The 21747-nt window shown below is 47.0% G+C and overlaps 1 protein-coding gene across 2 annotated transcripts in view; it reads left to right on the plus strand.

Annotated features, from left to right (window-relative positions):
• stab2 (stabilin 2) overlaps window positions 1–21747 on the plus strand; it is a 26579-nt gene continuing 4832 nt past the window's right edge. Inside the window, exons 1-52 of one of the 2 annotated variants that reach the window (XM_030113092.1) lie at window positions 1–118; window positions 1592–1716; window positions 1863–1981; window positions 2624–2709; window positions 2979–3045; window positions 3120–3215; window positions 3354–3476; window positions 3576–3772; window positions 3865–3992; window positions 4088–4221; window positions 5773–5852; window positions 6071–6220; window positions 6326–6469; window positions 6541–6603; window positions 7237–7353; window positions 7431–7484; window positions 7561–7641; window positions 7728–7880; window positions 8065–8124; window positions 8249–8350; window positions 8444–8530; window positions 8720–8831; window positions 9780–9957; window positions 10314–10407; window positions 10553–10711; window positions 11233–11328; window positions 11852–11944; window positions 12030–12077; window positions 12518–12651; window positions 12731–12833; window positions 13816–13893; window positions 13962–14051; window positions 14140–14247; window positions 15178–15309; window positions 15381–15509; window positions 15733–15795; window positions 16144–16242; window positions 16328–16523; window positions 16671–16766; window positions 16937–16994; window positions 17081–17154; window positions 17250–17375; window positions 18322–18395; window positions 18483–18554; window positions 18689–18808; window positions 18931–18975; window positions 19049–19138; window positions 19245–19388; window positions 20552–20680; window positions 20774–20848; window positions 21157–21333; window positions 21574–21663. In XM_030113092.1, the coding sequence (XP_029968952.1) occupies window positions 47–118; window positions 1592–1716; window positions 1863–1981; window positions 2624–2709; window positions 2979–3045; window positions 3120–3215; window positions 3354–3476; window positions 3576–3772; window positions 3865–3992; window positions 4088–4221; window positions 5773–5852; window positions 6071–6220; window positions 6326–6469; window positions 6541–6603; window positions 7237–7353; window positions 7431–7484; window positions 7561–7641; window positions 7728–7880; window positions 8065–8124; window positions 8249–8350; window positions 8444–8530; window positions 8720–8831; window positions 9780–9957; window positions 10314–10407; window positions 10553–10711; window positions 11233–11328; window positions 11852–11944; window positions 12030–12077; window positions 12518–12651; window positions 12731–12833; window positions 13816–13893; window positions 13962–14051; window positions 14140–14247; window positions 15178–15309; window positions 15381–15509; window positions 15733–15795; window positions 16144–16242; window positions 16328–16523; window positions 16671–16766; window positions 16937–16994; window positions 17081–17154; window positions 17250–17375; window positions 18322–18395; window positions 18483–18554; window positions 18689–18808; window positions 18931–18975; window positions 19049–19138; window positions 19245–19388; window positions 20552–20680; window positions 20774–20848; window positions 21157–21333; window positions 21574–21663 (5520 nt within the window). In that variant the 5' untranslated portion in view covers window positions 1–46. The remainder of the gene's footprint in view (window positions 119–1591; window positions 1717–1862; window positions 1982–2623; window positions 2710–2978; window positions 3046–3119; window positions 3216–3353; window positions 3477–3575; window positions 3773–3864; window positions 3993–4087; window positions 4222–5772; window positions 5853–6070; window positions 6221–6325; window positions 6470–6540; window positions 6604–7236; window positions 7354–7430; window positions 7485–7560; window positions 7642–7727; window positions 7881–8064; window positions 8125–8248; window positions 8351–8443; window positions 8531–8719; window positions 8832–9779; window positions 9958–10313; window positions 10408–10552; window positions 10712–11232; window positions 11329–11851; window positions 11945–12029; window positions 12078–12517; window positions 12652–12730; window positions 12834–13815; window positions 13894–13961; window positions 14052–14139; window positions 14248–15177; window positions 15310–15380; window positions 15510–15732; window positions 15796–16143; window positions 16243–16327; window positions 16524–16670; window positions 16767–16936; window positions 16995–17080; window positions 17155–17249; window positions 17376–18321; window positions 18396–18482; window positions 18555–18688; window positions 18809–18930; window positions 18976–19048; window positions 19139–19244; window positions 19389–20551; window positions 20681–20773; window positions 20849–21156; window positions 21334–21573; window positions 21664–21747) is intronic. The other variant, XM_030113093.1, reaches the window with a different exon arrangement.

The raw sequence follows: 21747 nt of genomic DNA on the forward strand, positions 1-21747 counted from the left end.
AATGAGGTGATTGCTGCTGAGTGAGATCAGAGGGGATTCAGGAGAAATGGAGCTCAGTCAGAGGACACAGCTGCTGTTACTGATGATGATGATGGCGAAGACTGCTGCTTCACAAAAGGTACTTCCTTCCTTCATTCATCCATCCATTCATTCATTCATTCATTCATTCATTCATTCATTCATTCATTCATTCATTCATTCATTCACTCATATTTTGTGTTAACTTTGTAAAGGTTTTGTCAGCTGTGATCAAAAACTGCCTGATTCTGGCTGGAGGACACTGATGTGTTCACTCTGGATGAGGATGAGGTGCTTTACTGTCATACAGTGAACGCACAATGACATTTGTCCTCTGCTTTTAACCCATCCATCGATGCCGCTGAAGCATTCCGTCTGATCCACACGAAGAACTACAGAACATAGAACCTCTAGAAAAAAGGACGGTTATAGAATCTTCAGTCAAAGTTGTACGCTAGTTTACAAAACCCATACTTTGCAACATGAGAATGTTCGACATTTGAACCTTTAACTGTATAATTTAAATAAAGATTTTTTGGAACTTCAAACTATTTACTTAACTTTTTTCTTTATTTAAAATGTTTTCAATCAAAAGCAAAACTTGAGAATAATAGAATTCTAACTTTAGTTAGAGTAGAGTATTACTTTTTTAATCCTAATTAATATATTTAGAAGTTATGAACATAAAAACCTGCAGAATATTGAAACGTGAATAGCTTAGAAGTTTGGAATTTTAAACCTAACCACAAAAGCTTTTTTATTTTCATATGTTTGTATCTATTTGTAAAAACCAGATTACTTTTGTGTGTGTTTTTTAAGAAACTTTGTATTCACATATTTTTAAATTTTACAAAATTTGATTCACTTCAATTAATTTCAATTAAAATAAATTAAAATAAAACAATATATTTTGAATTAAAAGTTGGGAAATTTTCACTATCGACCTCAATCTTTTTGAAATGTTGACATTTAGAAGTCAAACTTCACAACTTAAATACTCAAACTGTGGAGCACGAGCTCCCTCTAGTGGTATGTAGGCCAAGCTATCAATATAGGCGTATCAAAAAAAAGGTTTTTCTAAACATATAAAATTTGAAAAATAATACAAAGCTCAGTATGAAAAAATGTCAGACATTACAGATGAATATTCAGCCATAAGTCCGCCGCTGCCAGCAGGCTTCCTGGGTGGATCTGATGCTGCTGATAACAGCTGATTACACTCACTTCCTCTCCACGCTCCGCCAAATTCAAAGCCTCTCCGGGATTTTCAGCTTCACTGTGCGAGGAAAACATTCAACAGGAAGAAAACTGAACGAAAACCTTAAACTGATAAATTCTCTGAGAAGCTTTTCTGGCTTCATATCTCAAGTGGTTACAAAAGATCCACAGAAAGTGTCACACTGGAGACAAGACATGTATTTCTATATGTATGAAAAGCAGGGAGGGGAAAAGTCGAACTATCGCTGCAAATCCCCCTGAACTCCAGACTGTGAGACACGGCGGCGGCAGCATCATGCTGTGGGGATGCTTGGACTCTTTGCTCAAGCCGAGCTGTGCCGTTTGTCTCCGTCAGAACTTCTGCTCCACCTCGACTGTGGGGAGGACTCGCACGCCCTGCCACTCCTGCACCATCAGCGGCCTCATCCCCTGTCCGGTCGGCTACCGGAGGACGCCGGGATCGCGGGCCTCCGACTGCACGTGAGCGGCGCCGAGCAACAGGCTGCACCCGAACTGCACAGAGACATTAAACTGTCTGATTGTCTGGGACTTGGTGCATTTCGCCATTTGTCAGGTGTGTCATGTGATCACAGCCGGTGGAAACACTCTCTCCTCTCATTCTGCAGATTCAACCCCGGAATGCTTGTGAGTTTGGCGCGGAACATTAAAGGTTGCTCCTTTGAGTGCTACAGGGACATGGAGCTGAAGAGATGCTGTCCCGGGTTCTGGGGTCCAGACTGCAACGGTCAGCGCACAAACACCCAGATCCTCCGTCACACCTGAATGCCGCCATGCCGGTTTTCCTGTCATTCATTAGTTCTGCAGTTGGTAGTTTGCATGTTAAGCCGTTGGAAGACTCGGCGGTTCGATGACTCTGCAGTTCGGCCGCGCTTGATGCTGCTCCTCCCGTTCACCGGGACACTTCCAGGTGACTCTGGTCACATTTGGAGTCCTGCAGGATGCAGATGGTCCTGCAGGATCCGGGGCTTCCTTCCTCTCTGCAGACTCAGTCAGCAGAAAAGTGCTGATGGTCCGGCGTGAAGCCACAAAAAAGAAAAGAAAAGAAAAGAAAAGAGAAAACAAAACATGACCGGCAGTCACAGCCGGCAGCCTGAGGTCCAAACTGCAGCATCAGAGCCACAGAGCCGGGGGGAGGTTCTGGACTCATGTGAGCCGGGTGACGTTAGAAGAAGGAAAAAGAAGAAGGAAACAGGGAGAAGATGATGACAGCAGGAGATAAGAGCAGGACAGAGGACAGAGGAACCAGAGGGGGCAGGAAGGGGAGGCATCGGGGATTAAGGGACTGGGGGGGGGGGGCTTCTTCCCAGAAAACATGAAAACAACATGTGTCGCAACTTTGTTCTCTGAAAGCAGCGCTGTGTTTCAGAGTGTCCGGACCGGGCAGACAGACCCTGCAGCGGCAGAGGGACCTGCTCCGACGGGCTGGGAGGAAACGGGACCTGCAGCTGCCAGGTGGACTCACCCACAGTCTGCAAAAATAAATAATAAAAAATCTGCTCAGATCTGCAGGGCTCCATCAGTTCCTCAAACACCACCAGATCAAACCTTCCAATGTTGTGGTCATCTAGATCTCTTTAAATGTGTACTAAATGATAGAAAGTTCAAAATCCAGAACTCTATCATTGCTGGAAAATCCAATGGAGCCACTTGAGAACCTTGTCACAGAGTAATATCAAACATGACCTCTGAAAGCTGAGCTCCTTATGCTGTGTGTGGTTCAGGACGGTTTTACAGGAAGTGCATGTGAGGACTGCCTGCCGGGCCGGTACGGTTCTACCTGCAGCTCAGGTAACTTCAGGTCAAACACACACAGCTTGAGTCAGCCTTCAGGTCCTGACCCGACCTCGTCTGTCTTCCTTCAGGCTGCTCATGTGTCCATGGTCTGTGCGACTCCGGACCGACCGGTACCGGGCAGTGCACCTGCTTCTCTGGGTACGGAGGTCCCAACTGTGACCAAGGTGAGTCTGCCTGCTCTGACCACAATCGCTGATATCCATATCGGTAGTCTCACCTCTACTGATAGTAATCAGTTGGGTGAGTATTCCCGGCAGTCTGTCCAGGTGAACGGTGCCTGTCTCATGTCTGTCCTGTTCCAGAGTTACCGGAGTGTGCATCTCTCAGATGTCAGGCGAACTCTCGCTGCATGGAGGAAGCGCTGACCGGACGGCTAGTGTGTCAGTGCAAGCCTGGATACCAAAAGTCTGGATCCGACTGTATATGTGAGTTTGTGGAAAGACGCCCCTTGCTGGGAACGCAGCTGGACGGCATCCTGGACAACTCCAACGCTCATTCTTCATCACTTGTTTTGCCGTGCGCAGCCATAAACCCCTGCCTCCAGAGCGTCTGCCACATCCACGCCACCTGCGTCCACACGGGCCCCAACAAGCACCAGTGCACCTGCAGCGAGGGCTACGGCGGCGACGGACGGGTCTGCATGCCCGTGGATCCATGTCAGACCGGCAACGGAGGCTGCTCTGAAGACTCCGCCCGCTGCATTTACCTAGGACCGGGAGCGGTAAGATAGTACCAAATCCGGTCTGGTGTGAAGTCATGATCAAGAACAGCGTTGGGATCAGGTGGTTACTCTGTTTTGTTGCTGTGTTCCAGTCCGACTGTGAGTGTCTCCCCGGGTTCGAAGGTCTGTGGAAGGGCAGCTGCAGCCTGAAGGACGCCTGCACACCAGATTCCTGCCACAAGGACGCCAACTGCAGCACGGTGGGACCGGGACAAGTCGAGTCAGTCTCCGTTCTCAGCTCCGAGTCGACCAATCGCTGAGCGCCATGCGCTCACGTGTCACTGAGGCGTGTCCCCCGCTGCTCCGCCCCCTCAGGTGCACCTGTCTGCCGGGGTACGTGGGGACGGGGAAGGTCTGCTACGGAAACATCATGCAGCGCCTGAATGAGCTGAACACAGAGCCTGGAGGACAATGGAGCGGTCAGCTCAGCAACGCCATCACCCTGTTCGGTGCCACATTTATTCATTCATTCATTCATTCATTCATTCATTCATTCATCGTGTTCCTATCCTTAAATGCACTTCTGTCAAAGTCGCAATCAGGTTTCAGGAAAAAAACACAGCACCGTCACTGCATAAAATAATGTTTTGATCCACACAGACCTGCGCATGCGCAGTGCTCCGCGGAAGGATATACCGGAGCACAGTAGAAGCAAAGACTCAGCCGCTGTGCGCCGGTATAGCCTTCCGCAGCGCACTATGCTTGTGCAGATCTGTGTGTATCAAAACGCTATTTTAAGGGATTGAAAAGAAAACACGTCTCTTAAAAAGTTTTATAACCATTCGGATTTACTTCGCGTGCTAATACGCCGTCCCTTGGACCACTGGAAGGAGGATTTTGTCCACTTTCTCAGTCTGGCTCTGTCTCCTCTTCACCTGCCGTAGTTGAGCTAAGCTAACTACGATGCTAACAGCTGTTAGCCAGACACTGGACAAAGGAACATAAAAAAGGTATTTATGAGCTTATCTCACTTTGTAAATGGTAGAAATAGGGCGTGGGTCCAAAATCTTCGGAGTATCCTTTTAAATATGATGGCCTTTGTTCTGACTTTGAGAATGTCCACAAGGGGGTGCCACAGTTGTCAATATTGGGACCCTTGTTGTTCATTTTGTACATCAATGATCTGGGACAAAATGTGTCTGATGCCAATATTCACCTATACGCTGATGACACTATTATCTGCTGTTGTGGTTCAACAGCTGCCAAAGCGATTGGGTCCCTACAGAAAGCTTTTGATATGGCTCAGCACACACTTCTATCACTAAAACTTGTCCCAAATGCTGACAAGACTAAGATAATGTGAAGGACAATAAATTGACTGAACTGATTCCCTTGAGCTCTTTTAAAACAAGGTTGAGAGCACTTGAGACAGCATCTTTTACGTGTCATTGTTTTTCTTAATTTCAGTTGTAATTTATCATACTGTGTATTATAATTTGTAACTGTGTAACCCCCAGGTCTCCCTTGACAAAGAGGTATTTATTCTCAGAGGGACTTTCCTGGCTAAATAAAGGTCAAATAAAAAATAAAAATGTGGAAACGCAAACATGACAGAAGCAAAACTAAAGTTGTTAAATCATTAGACTTTACAATATCATTAAAAAACACCATTAAACTGAGCCACATCATTAATTTAAGTTGATGATGTTAAACCAGTTTTAGAACTCTTTGGATGATGATGCGGATCAAAGACTGTTACTGGAGCTGGTTTAAGGCTAATTTAGCACCCGTGTTTGGTCTGTTTAGAGATGTACGAATCTGATTGGGCCATGTCTTAGAGCTGGTTTGAAGACTGACTTTTTGGGCTTTTTGAAAAACATCTGTATGCTGGCGTAGAAATGGTTTCCAGACTGAAGCTTTAGGCGGGCTAAGGACTGGCAGTGATCATAGATTAATGGTTTTGACTCATGTCCCAGGCAAATTCTTTGACCTGCAACACAATAACCTCCCACCACTGCCACCAGCAGTACTGCTAATAGTGTGTGTTTGTGTGTTTTCAGGTTCTCTGACGTGGCGGCTGCAGAATTTGGGACCTTTCACAATTTTCGTCCCCACCAACAGAGGCTTCCAAGGAATTGTAGTGAGAATCCAATCAGATAATTCAAGTCCTTTATTTTCAGTTTGAGTTGTTCAAGCAGTGAAAGTGAGGTGGTGAAAGAGCACTGCTGTAAACTTGAGGACTCAAGCCAATAAGTATGTAATAAAAAAGCAAAAGTAACTAGTATGTGGCTCTAGGCTGAGTGTGTGTGTGTGTGTGTGTGTGTGTGTGTGTGTGTGTGTGTGTGTGTGTGTTTGCAGATGAATACCCTGATGGCTGACGAGTCCAACGCCAGATACCTGTGTAAGATGCACCTGGTGGCAGGAGTGATGCCGTTCGACACGCTGAAGAGAGCCGGGACTTTCTACACTCTGACGGGAAGATCAGCTGAGATGGACACGTCTGAAGGGGTCAGAGGGCAACAGATGATTTCATACGAGCAACACCTTCGACGGTTTGGACACAGGTCGTGAATAATGTGACGAAGAGGATAAGGAACTGATGTTTCTGTTCAGGATTCCCAGGCTAAGATCCGGATCCACGGGAGCAGGAAGAGGGGTGGGATCCTCCTGTCGGACACGTTGGCTTCTAACGGGATGATCCACATTATCAATAAGCTGATGGACAGCGTTTCCCCCACTGTGGAGAGCAACCCACAGGTCTCCTGGTTTTCATTTGAGTTCAGTAACTTCAGGTTTCTGTCCACTCATGACGTCGTCTCCGTCCTCAGATGAACCTCCTTGGGATGGTCTCGGACATAAGTAGATTTCAGACTTTCAAGATGTTATTGGAGGTAAAATGTTCCCATCAGTTCTGCCCTCTGTTCCTCTGAATCCCCACACAGTAATGCTCTCTTCTGCTGTGACCTTCAGTGAGGTCCAGATGGATCAACCCAGACTGAAGGTCACATCTGTCACCTGCTGTCCTGACCTTTGCTCTGGAGCTTTAGTTTTGACGCAGTGTTTTCAGTCTTGGCTTTATGTGTTTGACTGAATGGTGCAGGTCGGATTCATGTGACTTAAGCTTGGTTATGAACTGGTTTCAGAAGTAATTTCATCTTTTAAGATTCAGCACTTGTGTGAGCTTAGAACCGGGACTTGTTTTTGGGTGGTTCTGGACTTCTTGTAGACCCAGTTTGGGAACTGGTGGACAGGTTTGGGACTGTTTCTGTGATTGGATTCAGATTTTTGTTTGTTGGGGTAAATTTTCTGACTTTAGCCAGTTTTGACCTGGACTTCTAGAGAATTCTGCCTTGTTTTTACATCAGAAAGGTTTTGGACTGTTTTGTCTTGGTCTGCTGGTTTTGAGATTCCTTCCTAAACTGAAGCAGCTCCATATTCTGATTTCTCCTCTGTGTATCGACGTCCGACTCGGTGCTCGGTACTCTGGCCTCTGATTCCTTGCCGTCTGGTTTGTGACCCTGTAGAGAACCGGCCTGTCCTCAGAGTTGACGAGTCCTGGTCCGTTCACTGTCTTCGCTCCCAACACGGCGGCGTTCGATGCCATGACGGAGGGCTACCTGCAGTACCTGAGAAGCTCTGAGGTGAGACCCGGCCCAGACGGCGCCTCCCCTGTTCAGCGGTTAACGTTTCGGCTCTGTCTTCACTGTCAACCTCTCAGGGTCGCTACAAGCTGCTGGAGTTTATGAGGAACCACCTGGTGTCGTCCACCTCGGTCAGTCTGGCGCCTCGTCCCGTCGGGCCCCGCCCTCACTGAAACACTCTCACCGCCATGTTTTGTCTTTCTGCAGCTGGAGGTCTTCAACGCCGTGTCCAACCCCCGAATCATGAGCGCAGCCAATCAGATTCTGAACTTTAATGTCACTGAAAACGTAAGAGAGCTCCCTGCCCTGATTATGCTGTGAACTCATGGATCTGACCTCCATGATGAGTTGTCTTCACGCTGTGGTTTTTTCAGGGTCAGATCTTGGTGAACGGCGCCGCCGTGCTGGAGGCCGCGGTGGAGGCTAAGAATGGCCGCTTGTACGTGCTGGACGGCGTTCTGACGCCGGCCTCCATCGAGCCTCTGCTGCCCCACAGGTGTGACGTCCAGGAAACCAAAGTCACCCAGGTGAGTGTCGAGGAGCAGACACATGTTTTGCTAATGCTAATGCTAATGCTCTTTAACTTTGATAAGGAGTATTGAGTCCGCTGAGATGTCAGTAACTAGTTACTGATTACATTTCAGTGGTCGGTGCTGCTGCTGCGAGCTGTTGTTACAGTCACCTGCTGATAACCGTCGTTTGGTGTTTCAGGGTGAATGTGTGAGCTGTTCCAAGGTCAGTCAGACTCGGTGCTCGTCCGGAGTCCAACAGGTGAGACGTTTCAATCCGTCAGCCTCAGAACCCCTTTAGACTGGCTCAGGACTGATGCCAGACTGGTTTCAGGACTCATTTCAAACTGGTTCGAGGACTCAGTTCAGACTGCTTTTTCTTTCAGGGCTCCATCTTTGGATGTACCTACAGTTTCTCTGTTGACATTGCACCCATGAAGCCTTTTTCAGCCAGAGGTTGCGCCCCGCTCTGTAACTCCACCGTGACGGTACCTGAACGCAGCATTGCCCTTCCTGCACTGAGCCTTCTGGAGCCGGCATTACTGACTGAGCTGGTGCGCTGTGTGTTTCTGTGTGTTCAGACCGCGGCGTGTTGTAAAGGTTTCTACGGTCCAGACTGCAGACCCTGTCCAGGTGGATACCAGACGCCGTGCTCCGGACACGGACAGGTCAGAACCAGCTTCAACCATAGCTCTGGATGCGTGTAATGGATGCAATGGTGGATGAATGGTTTGATGTGTATGGATGGGCGGATAGAACAATGGACAGATGGCGAAAGGTGATATCTGTGAGGTGAAGATTGCAAGGCGTCTGGTGTGTGTTCAGCATGAAGCAACTGAGGTGTTTTCTGTCCCCAGTGCTCAGAGGGGATTGAAGGAAATGGATCGTGTATCTGTGAAAAGAACTTTGGAGGCTCTAGCTGTCAGTACTGCTCGTCCTCCAACAAATACGGCCCCAAGTGTGACAGAAGTGAGTCACATATTTCTATTCCAACCAAGGATCAAGTCATTTTATATTGTTTCTGTAATTCAATTTCTTTTAGCAGTGATACAGTAAGAAGTGATGACTTCTTTCTCAATCCTGTATTGCACTGTTAGCTTTAGAACAGTGGTACTCAACAGGGTCCAGAAAGAGCCGCAGTGGCTGCTGGTTTTTCTTCCAACCAAGCAAGAGCACTCTAAACTCCACCTATTTCACCAAGTCTACCTGATGTGCTTTTGTTTGGTTGGAGCAAAAACCAGCAGCCACTGCGGCTCTTTCTGGACCCTGTTGAGTACCACTGCTTCAGAGGAAGCACAAAGTCGGGTTTTGCCACTGTCCACCAAGCCCCATGTTGACCATTAGCATTAAGGCAGCCGTTTCTATTGCCGACTTTAGCTTTAGCGATGACCACACGTGTTATTTATGTCACGGGTGCAGGTGGAAGGACCCACGTCCTGGCAGCCAGGTGGAGTTCAAACTCATTTATTTTCAGGAACAGGAACGCAGGAATAACGGAACGCTGAGCTGAGGCAACATGCAGGCCAGGACACAGAAGCAGGCAGACAGACCCACAAAGAGCCAACAAGACACACCAGGGGGGAAGGACTTAAACAGGGGCAGACACTGGTGTGGGTGGTAACGAGGCAGGTGGCTTGGCAAGAGAGCATGAGGGCAGAGAAACACAAAACAGGACCCAAGCGTCCCCCACATGGCCGCAGGGTCTGATATTTTCACTGTAACAAAGAGCTCTAAGTAACATCATCTTGAACCTGTGTTTGCATTAGTTGTGATTAGCATTAGCATTCTTAAATAGCTGTTAGCCTCCCTTTCTAAGTGTGTTGCTAATTCATCTCAGATGTTGTGCTGCTGCTTCTTCCTGTCGTCGTCCGTTAATAAATCTGCTGGAGTGACGTCTCCTCGCCGGTGTTTCCTCAGCCTGTCCGTGCGTCCACGGGAAGTGCGATAACCGTCCGAACTCGGACGGGAGGTGTAAATCGTTCTGTCAGTCTGGGTTCGTCGGCCGCTTCTGTGACCGTCAGACGTCGCCCTGCGGCGTGGAGGCTCACCGCTGTCACGCACACGCCGACTGCGACTTCAGTGACGGAACAGGCAGGTGAGTTTGTGACAACCGCGCGGAGAACAATGCTGGAAAAACAACTAAAAATCGTAGGACTTGTAGTCCAGAAAATACAGTACTAGTCAAATACCAAGAAGAGGAGCAAGGCACTTTTTAAAGAGAGGAAATTCAACAATAACTATCACAGTGATGGCAGGAAGTCGCAACAATGTCGATATTGATAAAAGAGGCACAATTGAAATGTTCCAGGCAGTGTTCTTTTTAAAAATTGTCAAAAAAACAAAAAAAACAAAAACGCATGCTAACACTTTCACCATTTGGTATTTCAGTCATTTTTTTTGCTTTGTACCTTAACGCTCTCGTCTGAACGCTGTATGTTGATCTCCTTACAGGTGTGTTTGCAGATCTGGTTACCAAGGTGACGGGATCATGTGTGTGGAGTCAGACCCTTGTGCCCCGCCTCTCCGAGGAGGCTGCAGTGTTAACGTGAGGATTCCGCCATGTTGACGCGCTCCCCGTGAAACTGCACTCACTTGGCCCATTGTTAGCTTTAGCATTAGCATCAACAAAGGCCGCCTGTTCATGTTTGGCAGTCCTGTGACTTCTCCCTGCCGTTCTGTGTCCACTGAAGGCGAAATGCATAAAGACAGGCCCGGGCACCCGAACCTGTCAGTGTCTGACCGGGTGGACGGAGGACGGAGACGAGTGTCAGCCAATCAACAACTGCAACCATGCCGACAGAGGCGGCTGCCATGACAACGCCACCTGCATCTATGTTGGACCTGGACAGGTAGTGAAGTCCTAAACCAGTTTATGGGGACTTAAGTTTAAATCGCAGCGACAGAACACAATCTGAATGTGAACCAGAGCTCGCGATGCTTTTTAGTTTAATCTATTTTGTCATTATGATGCCACCACCATGCCTCACTAGGCCTACGATGTTTTCATGATGATGTTGTGGGCCAGAAGCCTCTCAGGCAACCTGGTTTAGTTTGAAATTTAATGGGAAGGTTCTGGATTAGTTTCAGGGCTGAATATGAGGTGGTTTGAGACTTCGTTGGGTCTGGATTTAGAACTGGATTTGGGTTGTTTTAAAGTTGGGTTGTTTTGAAGTAGTTTGGAACTTCTTCTGATCTTTCCACATTGTGTTTGGGGACTTCTCAGAGTTTTTAGGAATGGTTTAAAGCAGGTTTCCAGTATGATTCAGGCTGACTTTATTTCTCACGGAGTTCAGACTTTGCACTGTGCTGGAATCAGCTTTCTGGAATCGGTGCGTGTGACGTGTGTTTTCTCTTCTGTGTGCGACCACAGAGCGACTGTATGTGTAAAGCTGGTTATCATGGAAACGGGCAGACCTGCGAGCCTGTTAATCAGTGTGTGACGGTGGACGGAGGCTGTCACTACCTGGTGAGTCCATCACACATTCAAACCAATTATTTAACTACGTAAATATATTCTTATTGTAAATATACAGAATCCAATCAAATGAAATATGAAGGATTTACCTGTAACACATTTTAAAAAAGGGAAATTACTGATTAATGTAATAAATTACTCAGTTATATTTACTAAACTCTCAGTGGGGTGTAACTTTGAACAGTTGAAAAGCAGCAGAGCTGCTGTCTTTCTCTGTCCTGCTGTCTGAGACGCTATTTACACAACTTTTCAAGAGAAAACAGAAAACTTGCTTTGTATTTTGGCTGTCCAATTACACGGCAACAGCTGGTGGAGCCTGGGACTTTGTAGTTTTTTTTTGTTGAGTCGCCCGTAACAGCTGCGTAATTTGGCCTGAGTCCAGTGCTTTAACAATAACCTGCTGTTTCTCTAAACTCCTGTTTACTGGAAGAGGACCTCATTAAACGTAAGAAAGTCAAGTTGGTCATTTTGATGTTTAAATGTGGTTCAATCCGTGGTTGCTGTGTGTGTCCAGGCCACCTGCCGCCTGCGGTTCATGGCATGGACGTGTGTGTGCGATGACGGGTACGTGGGAAATGGACGTGTTTGTTATGGCAGCGTGGAGCAGGTGAGGGCGGCCATGTTTGCTCAGTGTGTTTTAATCTGGTGTATAATCCCCCCCGCCCATCACTTTGACTTCATGATGCTTTCAGGAGCTCAGGACTCTGCCGGATTCCTCAGATTTCTTCACATGGATGACTGTGAGTATCAGACATTCATCATGCTCATTTAAATCCTAATTGAAACGCCTGGACTGAGTTTTGTCCTGGTTTCATTCAAAGTTTTGTTTTACTAATTTCTGTCCTTCTGTGGTATTTGTCCTGGTTTGATATAGCCTGGAGAAATCCTGGGCTAATCATGCTCTTATACACTGTCAACACTTAAAATCGTGTCAGACTGACTTCAGTCTTGGGTTTGAAATGAGTTAGTCCTTTGTCTGAACTGAATTTGGTGCTGGTTTTGGACTGAATTTAATCTTTGGTTGGTTTTTCTGTCCTAGTTTAGTCCTTGTGTTTTCCTGAGTTTAGGCTGTACTTTAATTTGCTATGAAAATGGACGTTGCTAATTTCGGATTTTGGACAGGATCCTAATCCTTGTTCCTTTGGTCTCATAATTGACTGTTTTGGTGTGGTGTCCTCAGGCGTCTGGTCTGTCCTCGTCTCTGTCGGACCAGAACATCACCCTCCTGGTTCCATCCAGGGATGCTGTCTCCAAAATGTCTCCAGAGGACAAAACCTTCTGGACGATGAAGGGAAACCTCCCAAGTCTCATCAGGTTCTGACTCAACCGCACAAATTAAGAAATCAAAACATGTAGTCATTACCAGTTTTAACATTTGACTCGTGTGTGACAGAAACCACATCATCTCTGGGACCTACAGCTCATCTGAGCTCAGTGGCATTTCCTCCATCACTTCTCTTCTCTCAACAACTCTCTCAGTTTCAACCAGCAGCAGGGTGAGCGAGCCGCTTGCATTCTTTTAAAAAGTGTTTTTTGAGGGGATTTAACATAAAATGTATGATTGTGTCGTTACAAGCATGTCGGACTTTCTTTTAGTTCTGTGTGTTCAATCAGTGTGTGAGCTGGCGGAGGTGCCGTCACACACAGTGAATGGAGGATGTAACTCTGCTAATAGCGGAGGCTACAGTCAAGAAGCTACAATGTTGACTGCAGTTTTTAATCAGAAGAAAACAAGCTCAGATATTCAAAGCTTCTCTACAGGTCCAAAGACGGGAAATGAAAACAGTTTGTTTTTGCTCTGCACATGAGCCATGTAGCCACAGGCTATGGTTTTTCAGAAACGTGTGGAGATGAGCAATGGTATTGGAGGATTCAGAGTGTTTGTGCTGCTCACTTATTTGAATTTAAAAGTTCTTCTCCGACTAAGTGGTTATTTAACAATATTTTCAGCACCATCATCTGCATACAGGGAGAACACTCCATACTGATACTGAGTGGACCTACACCATGAACAAAGACAGTTTAAAGCTGTTTACACCGTGGATGATCGGTGATTACACTACAACAATACAGCACCACCTAGTGGCCTGACATGCAAACTACAGTGGTTTCATGGTTTCTTGCAGTTCCATGTGTAGGACAATCATTGCCAAATCACTGCATGTGAAACTTTTCCAAAACAAAAATAATGCCGTTATCTGCAGATTGTTCTCATGTAAACAGACCTAAAACATAAAAATACTCATTGACACACACAGAAATACAAAATAATGCAGCTGGAATGCTCACAAGCACAATTGAGACACAAAAAAAATTACTTGCATTTACCAATGAAACACAAAAAGACACAAAGCTTGTTGCTTCTTCTGTGTGTGTGTCTGATGACGCCTCCTGCCAGCCACACATGAACTGAACACATGGGAGTTATTCAGACCTAAGCGTTCAACTTTGTGAGGGTGAATGTGTTTGTTTGGTCAGGGTTTAACTGTTGCCGGGGCAACCATCACCACTTCAGACCTGGCTGCTACGAATGGACTGATCCACATCATCGATCAGGTACAGAGCGGATGAAGTGCAGCTGTTCCCACGGCGATCGGCCTCTGAGCTCCATGTTCTGCCTCCAGGTTCTGGTTCCTGACAGAAAGCAGAGTGAAGGCCTTCTGGCCACGCTTGCCCTGAGACCCGACTTCTCGCTCTTCAGATCGGCTCTGCTGGTAGAAACTCGGCGAAGCACCCTCAGTCCATCCGGCCCGCCGCTTTCTTGTGGCTCACACCGGTTTATCTCCTTCTTTTAATGTTCAGGATCACAACCTGACAGACGAGATCCAGCAGAACCACGAGTTCACCGTCTTCGCTCCCACGGACGCCGCCATAACCGAGTACCTCCGCACAGTATCCTCCACCGCCCTGGTACTGAGAGAGCACATCCAGCACTTTCTCCATGTCCCACAAATGTCAAGCAGGGAACCCTGATTTCACTTCCCTCTGAACTCTCAGAGCCATTAGAAAAACTCTACAACGTCTAAAACTCATTATAATGAAGGGATACATTTTAAAAGTCTTACAAGATTTCAAATGATTCAAATAAAGGAAAACTCAACCTGATATTGACCACCAAAACCTGTGGAAGGTTGGATGGTCTTTCAAAGCTCTCAATCTTTGAAGCTTCTGGGAGGCATTTTAAAAACTGATTTCAGAAAGTCCTTGAAGTTTCTTTCACAAAATACAGTGAAACTCCCAGTGAAATATTAGACCTTAGAAGGTCCTTTCGTATGGTTCAGATCTTATGCTTATGGACCCCAGAAGGTCAAGAAAGTTTTTGAGGGAATTTGAATATTTCAGTTTCTTCCTTAAATTTTTTTATTTATTTATTTTTTTTGAAGTCTCTAAATATTCTTGAAAGTCTTCAATGGTTTTTCTAAAAATAAAAAGAATTCTCTTAAAGTCCCAGAAGCTCCATAATTTTTTTCTTAAAAAAACAAACACAAAAACAAAAACAATTTTACCCATAATTTCTAAAAATAAGCAAAACAAAATCCTTCAAATAGCTCTTGGTTTTTGGTATTTCTGTAGAGTTGAAAGTTTCTGGAAGGTCACTAAAATGTTTAGATTCTTTAAGTTCTAGAGAATGCCTAAAGGTCTTTAAAAGTCTCTGAAATGTTTCCAAATGTCTTAAAAATCAAATCTTCCGACAACTTCTCTTGTGAACAGCCAGTCATCGTTCTTTCAGTGCATGAATAAATGGCAGATTAATGGCAGAAGTTAACTCCTTCTCTGCTGTGTTACTAGTTTTGAAGCATCAAGCTGAAAGTTCAGTGCTGCTTGTTGTTTTGTGGCCAGGATGTGAACACGACTCGCTACCACGTGGTGCCGGCTCAGCGTCTGCTCAGGACCGACCTTCAGCAGGGAGGATACAAACAGACGCTGCTCGGCTTCTCCTTCCAGCTCGGCATTTACCCCCGAGACGGGAAGGTCTGGCTCCCTCCAGAACGACGGACCCGCTGCCGGTCGGAGTGAAATGTAACCTCTGTGTTTGTCTTCAGCTGTTTGTGAACGAAGCTCAGGTTGACACCTTCAACATCCTGAGCGGGAAAGGAGTGATTCACGGCCTCACGGCGGTTCTCCCGATCAACAGAAACCGCTGTGATAAAGTCACGTACAAGAGATTTCTGGTAAAATGTGAAACTTCTTACACTCATATGAGGACAAATATCTACAGTTTCCTCCATAACTCTGCATAAAGGAGGTTGTTGGAACCATTCCTGGTGGTAATGTGAATGTATCAAGTAACATGTTGCTGTTTATCAGTGCTGTAATGAGGTGCTAATTCTCAGTGACTTGTTCTACCCTGATGAATACAGGTTGAAATCTGACTGTTTTTCATTCTTTCCAAAGGGCGAGTGTATCGAATGCCTGTTCCACCAAAACAAACTCTGCCCCAATGACACCACCCCAGACGTAAGTTTTCCCGATGTTACACTCATGTTACTTCAAAGATCAGATGCTAGTCAACAGAATGAAATACTGCTGACATGTGGGACTGTACGGAGCAATGTAAAGCAACCCGAGCCTCAGGTAACCTGAAATCTGTTCATTTGCTGATGATGTGATTTTATATTTAAATTATTTTAAAAGGAAAAATGTGGAAGTTCTATTATCAGATATGTGCGTGACACATGAAATACACAAACATACAAACAAACATAACTGACACAAGCACAAAAACTCTGGAAAACACACGAGACGTGTTCACAGCTGTTCTACAGGTACGAGGATAAGCTTCACTGCTCTGTTGGGACTCTGCAGGTCTCAGTGAAGCCGATGAGGTGTAAGCTGGTTCGGGTGTTTGGGGGTGAGCGGCGGGTGTCGCTCGGCTGCAGGGCCACCTGTATGAGGAAGAACACCGTAGGTCATCAGAACGTCGGCGAGAGAGGGAGAGAGCGCCACCGCCAGGCCTCAGCCGGGAGTTCACCATCCGCTCTGTCTGCAGGAACCCCGCTGCTGCGCCGGATTCTTCGGGGCGCACTGCGAGCCGTGCCCCGGTCCCACCGCTCAGCCCTGCTCCTCTAACGGAGCGTGCTCGGACGGGGTGGACGGCTCCGGGGTCTGTCGGTGCAGCGGCGGCTTCAACGGGACCGCCTGCGAGACGTGTCAGGGCGGCAAGTACGGAGTCCACTGCGATCAGGGTGAGGAGCACACGAGTGTTACGATGTGTGTGTGTGTGTGTGATTTTTGTAAGCATACATGAGTTTGCAGTAAACAAACACACACACACACACACACACACACACACACACACACACACTGCCTTCATCCTGCTCCTCCTCATTCAGAGTGTGACTGTAAGAATGGCCGCTGCAGCGACGGCCTGCGAGGTGACGGGACGTGCGAGTGCGACGTCGGCTGGAGAGGAGTCCACTGCGACCAAAGTACGGCAACAACAAGAACTCAAAGTGCTGAATTTTTCAAATGAAGAGATGTAGTTAGAAGCCATTGGGCTCTATTGGTAGTGAAAAGCTTCTCCTGCTAATTCGATGCTCTTAATTGAGCTAACAGGCATTAAATATTGTGTAAAGTGAGCGTGTGTGTGTTGTGTCAGAGATCGAATCCACGGCGGACGAACTGTGCGGCTCGGTGAAATGTCACAGCAGTGCCAAGTAAGTCAACGCGAGCGACACGAGCCTGTCGGCGCCTCGCCTCGGCAGACAGGTCGAACTCATCTGGAGTCTCTGTGTCTTTGCAGCTGTGTGATCCCCCCCAGCGGCCCCGCCTGCCTCTGTGCTGCTGGCTTCACCGGGAACGGCACCTCCTGTACAGGTACACACCTGAACGCCTCTCCACATGAGCTCACACGATGATGATGATGATGATGATGATGATGATGATGATGATGATGATGATGCTGTGCGCAGCTGTGGACCCCTGCCTGGTGGATAATGGCGGCTGCGGTGGGTTTGCGGTCTGTAAGAGGACTCGACCTGGACGCAGGGACTGTGTCTGTAACCGTGGTTACGCCGGCGATGGACTGGTGTGTGTTGGTACGTTCATATGTACTGGACTTCGCACTTTCTTTTGGCATAACAGACCGGTCGTCCCACTCACAGGTCCCACTGTTCGCTTTAGCATTAGCAAAGCGGCTTTCCTTCACTGGCCAGTCTCAGCCGAGCGCCAACCTCCGCTCATAAAACATGAAGATAACGCGGAAGTGCAAAAAAGCTGTAATTCCGGGGAAATTCCAGCAGGGGGCGATGAGGCTGGTTTCAAAAAGAGCCCCGATCTCATTGGAACCCATTCAAAAATGCTGATTTTCAGAGTGTAAATAAACATAAAGCGCCCGGTTTCAGAACATGTTCTGGTCTCTGTCACTAGTTTCTATAACTGTGCTGCTTCACCAGACTCTGATTTTCAGATAAATCATCTGTTGATTTTATATTATGAGTTAAAGTTTTGCATAAATCGCCCTATCACAGCGCCTCCTCTGTCCCCGTGATGCGTCACGTGACGAGCGGGACCAGTCACATTACATCTGGTTTCAAATGTCTCAATATGGAGACGTCCTGCTCGACTCGTAGAAGTCTGCAGAACGGCATTTGGGAACGCTGTGGGTGACGTCACGAAAGCTCTATCCATTATATTAACGATCTGTGGTCTCAGCCTGAGAGCTGGCTTCAACAAATCTGTTGTCACTTGCTGTCTTGATTGATGAGCCAGCCTCCTTCAGCATATGCTTTAGTAGATTATCTCAGTTTGAGCATTTGTTGGAGACACATCTCTTGTACTGACAGTCACTATTCAACTAGATTCCTGTTTACCAGAGAAGGAATCTCATTAATCTTGAAGTAACTCACTCCTGCTGATAGAAACATGAAAGCTAGCTCTCTGTACGTAGCAGCTGTGTTAGCATTAGCATTTGCACAGGAAGTCTAACAGCAGTTCACGTCGTTGTTGAAGTTTCAGCCTTTTTTCTGCTGCGTTTCCCCGCAGAGATAAATCCATGTTTGGAGGGAAACGGTGGTTGCCACGCCGACGCAGAGTGTATTCACGTGGGACCAAACAAAGTAAAAGCGAGCATGACAATCTGCTGGTGACGACGACGCGTTCACTGTTGTCTCTGACCTGCCTTTTTTTTTTTTGGACGTGTGCAGACTTCCTGCGCCTGCCGTGACGGCTACTCAGGAGACGGACTCAACTGCGACGCGATCAACCTGTGTCAGAAGGTGAGAAGAGCGGAAGTCTGTCTTTAATGACATCTTTACACTTGTGGAAGCTCAAAGAAATTTCCAGGTGTTCCAGAGAGTGAGAAGTACCTGCCCACCCCTCCCGGGTGTTGAATAACCGTTGACGTTGGCAGGAAAACGGCGGCTGTCCGCGCTCGGCACGTTGCAACATGACCGGTCCGGGCACACGTAGCTGCACCTGCAAGAAAGGCTACATCGGCGACGGGATGACCTGCAAGGGCAGCGTGATGCAGGTGAAAAAACACGCAGATGCACCGTGTCACGTTTGACCGGCGCCATCCCGTCAGGGCGCCACCTGCTGGTCAGATGGAGACGGAGTACTGCAGGTGTGTGATGTGAGTTGATCTGTTCGCAGGAGCTGATGAGGCTGAACCTGAGAGGCTTTGACTACGACATGATGGTGAGGGGGAGGCATTTCCCTCCGGCGCCCCCTGCTGGTGGCTGTGTTTTCCTGAACTGAGCTGTTCTTTCAGATGGCAGGCGTCTCGCTGCATGGCCGCGGACCCTTCACCATCTTCGCTCCGAACGAAGAGGCCCACAACGCCAACAGAATGGGCAATAAGGTCAGTCTTCTCACCAGTCATTCAAAAGGATCAGTCTCCTGTTCATTAAAATATACAGTTTCACTTCAGTGGAACTTTTGCAATGTCTTTATTTTCTGAATTTTAGATAAAAATGGGCATGGCGGACGAGTTTGAAAACCATGTACGGAGCCACATCGTCATGTGTCACACTCTGCTGCCTGCCGACCTGAGCCGACCGCGGAACCTGACGTCCCTGTCCGGATACGTACTGACGACCGGCGTCAAACAGGTGACCAGTCAGCGTCCATCCATCCATCCATCCGTCCATCCATCCATCCATCCATCCATCCAGTTTATCCTTTAAATATCAAACAAAAGAAATGAAGATAACAACAGGAAAAAGTAATGGGCTTGGGTGTCTGTGTATAGATGAATGTGTGTTTATAAGATGTAAAATCCTGAGAGAACCCAAGGTTAGTAAATGTGTTTGAGATGTGTGATATCTTTTTTCAGCCCATGTGTGGAAGTTCAGAGGTTTTTCCATATGGGTGTGGAAGAAGTTGGTGTCAGAGTGGAGTTTGTAATTTTGTGGAATTTCCATCCAGCAGTGGAAGTTGTCATTTATTGTTTTAGAACAACATTGAAATTGAGTCCAAACAGCTCCAGCTGCCTGGAGGAAATGTCTTTGCTCTATATTTGATGTGACCTGTGCATCGAGGTGCAGGTGAAGTGTGGACTGGAGCTGCTGACTGCAGAGCGTTCAGTTCTTTGGAGTCAGAGAGCTTGTAGAACGAATCAGTGGATTTAAAGCGTCATTAAGGAACTTTGAGTCTTCGTTGATTTTGGCGGCGCCAGTGGACAAAGCGGTAGTGCTTTGCCTGAACGAATACTACAGTTCTCATGAGGACTAGCGCGTGGCGTGGTAAAATGCTGCTCCCGGTGGCGTGCTGTCGGACTGAACTCACCTACATTTGTTTCCAGTGACTGTGTGAAGGACGGATAGCGACGAGGTCATGAATCTAATGGATAAACAATGTTCTGTCATGATGTGACTCATGCCGTAAAGCAGTCCGGACAGTTGTAGTTTTTTAGTGTGCAGGGTTCCTACCACCCTCCTCACAGCTGCTCAGTCCAAGTGAAGCAATACTGACGCCCTCAGCCCGTGACAGAGGGTCATTCAACTAGTTGTAAGTCGAAGTATCATCACAAAAGATAATAAAATGTTTTATTAAGGTTGAAAAGTTCCTTAGTGTCACTTTAAGTTGTGGGTTTTGTAGAAAAAGAAAAGCATCATCAGCACACAAATTGATCTTACATGGCATTTGAGGAGTTTAAATTCTTTGGACACAGATATTCTGATGGATGGTTTGATGACAATCTCTGCCTCAATCAAATTAACAAAACTGACAGAAAAAAAATAAAACTTTGGTTCAATGCTTCTCATGTTTTCAGGGGACGATCTTCGTCAATCAGGCGAATGTGACACGCAGCGATGACGAGAGCTTTAACGGGATCATCCATGAAATCAACATGGTCCTGAATCCTCTGAAGATCTTTACCAACGGCACTCAGGCGGCCACAGTCAGTACCGTCACCAGGGTTACATCTGCCCTCCACGCCTTCAGAAACGCCCGGGGGCAAATGTTTGGGGTAATTATCTCTTCTGTCTCTCAGCAGGACCCAAAACCCATGAATCTGACGGATGTGGCCGACCTTCACGGTTATAAAACCTTCTACAAACTGCTGGAGGTACCACAACAATTTTCAGCTGCTTTCACGTTAAAGCCAGGGACCAAATCAACAAAACACGACACTTGTGACGGGTCCTGAACGTTTGAGGGTGCGGGCTGGTCAAGAACATTTAATTGTGAAGGACTTGGGTCTTTAGGTAATAAGTTGAGTGAAAGTGTAAAAAAAACTGCTCTTCCATGGACAAAAAACCTTCAGAAAACGCTATTGCTAACGCTAAAGCTGAATTGAATTAAACAGGAGAAAGGATGTGGCATCAATCAGTGCTTCTATTCTACTGTAATCTGCTGTTCTACTCTGTGTCTCAGGACACAGGAGTGATGGACATGGTGAACGACGTCCTCCACCAGCCGGTGACGGTCTTCCTCCCCTCGGACGCCGTCATGGCGTCTCTGCCGCAAGAACAGAAGGACTTCCTGTTCGACCAGCACAACCGTCCACAGCTGCTGGAGTACCTGAAGTACCACATCGTCCAGGGCCAGAGGGTACGAAGAGCGAGCTGCAGTCTGTAAAGACCAGATGTTTCCTCTTCCTGCTCAAGACACAGGGGGTTAGAGGAAGAGTTTGGGATAAAAGTTCAGGATTCCCAATAGCTTGAGCTAACTTCTGTACCTGTACCCACAGACATAGATCAAGTGACTTCATCACTTTTATTAGTTTTTTACCAGTTAGAAAGAAAATGGGACAGAGTTGAGCTGAAGTTGTCGCTGTGTCTCTGGGATCAGGTTCATGCTGAGGACCTGGTGTATCTGGACTCGGCTCGGACGCTGCAGGGCTCGTTGCTCTCCTTCGTCTGTGGAGACGTCGACAACATCGTGAGTAGCAGCTGAGAACAGAACACCAGGAGGAAGAGGAGTCGTTTTTAGTTTATTGTGATGTAACATATAACTATGGTGGCA

The sequence above is a fragment of the Salarias fasciatus genome, chromosome 17 (genome assembly GCF_902148845.1).
Source record: "Salarias fasciatus chromosome 17, fSalaFa1.1, whole genome shotgun sequence".
In the NCBI taxonomy this organism is placed as follows: domain Eukaryota; kingdom Metazoa; phylum Chordata; class Actinopteri; order Blenniiformes; family Blenniidae; genus Salarias; species Salarias fasciatus.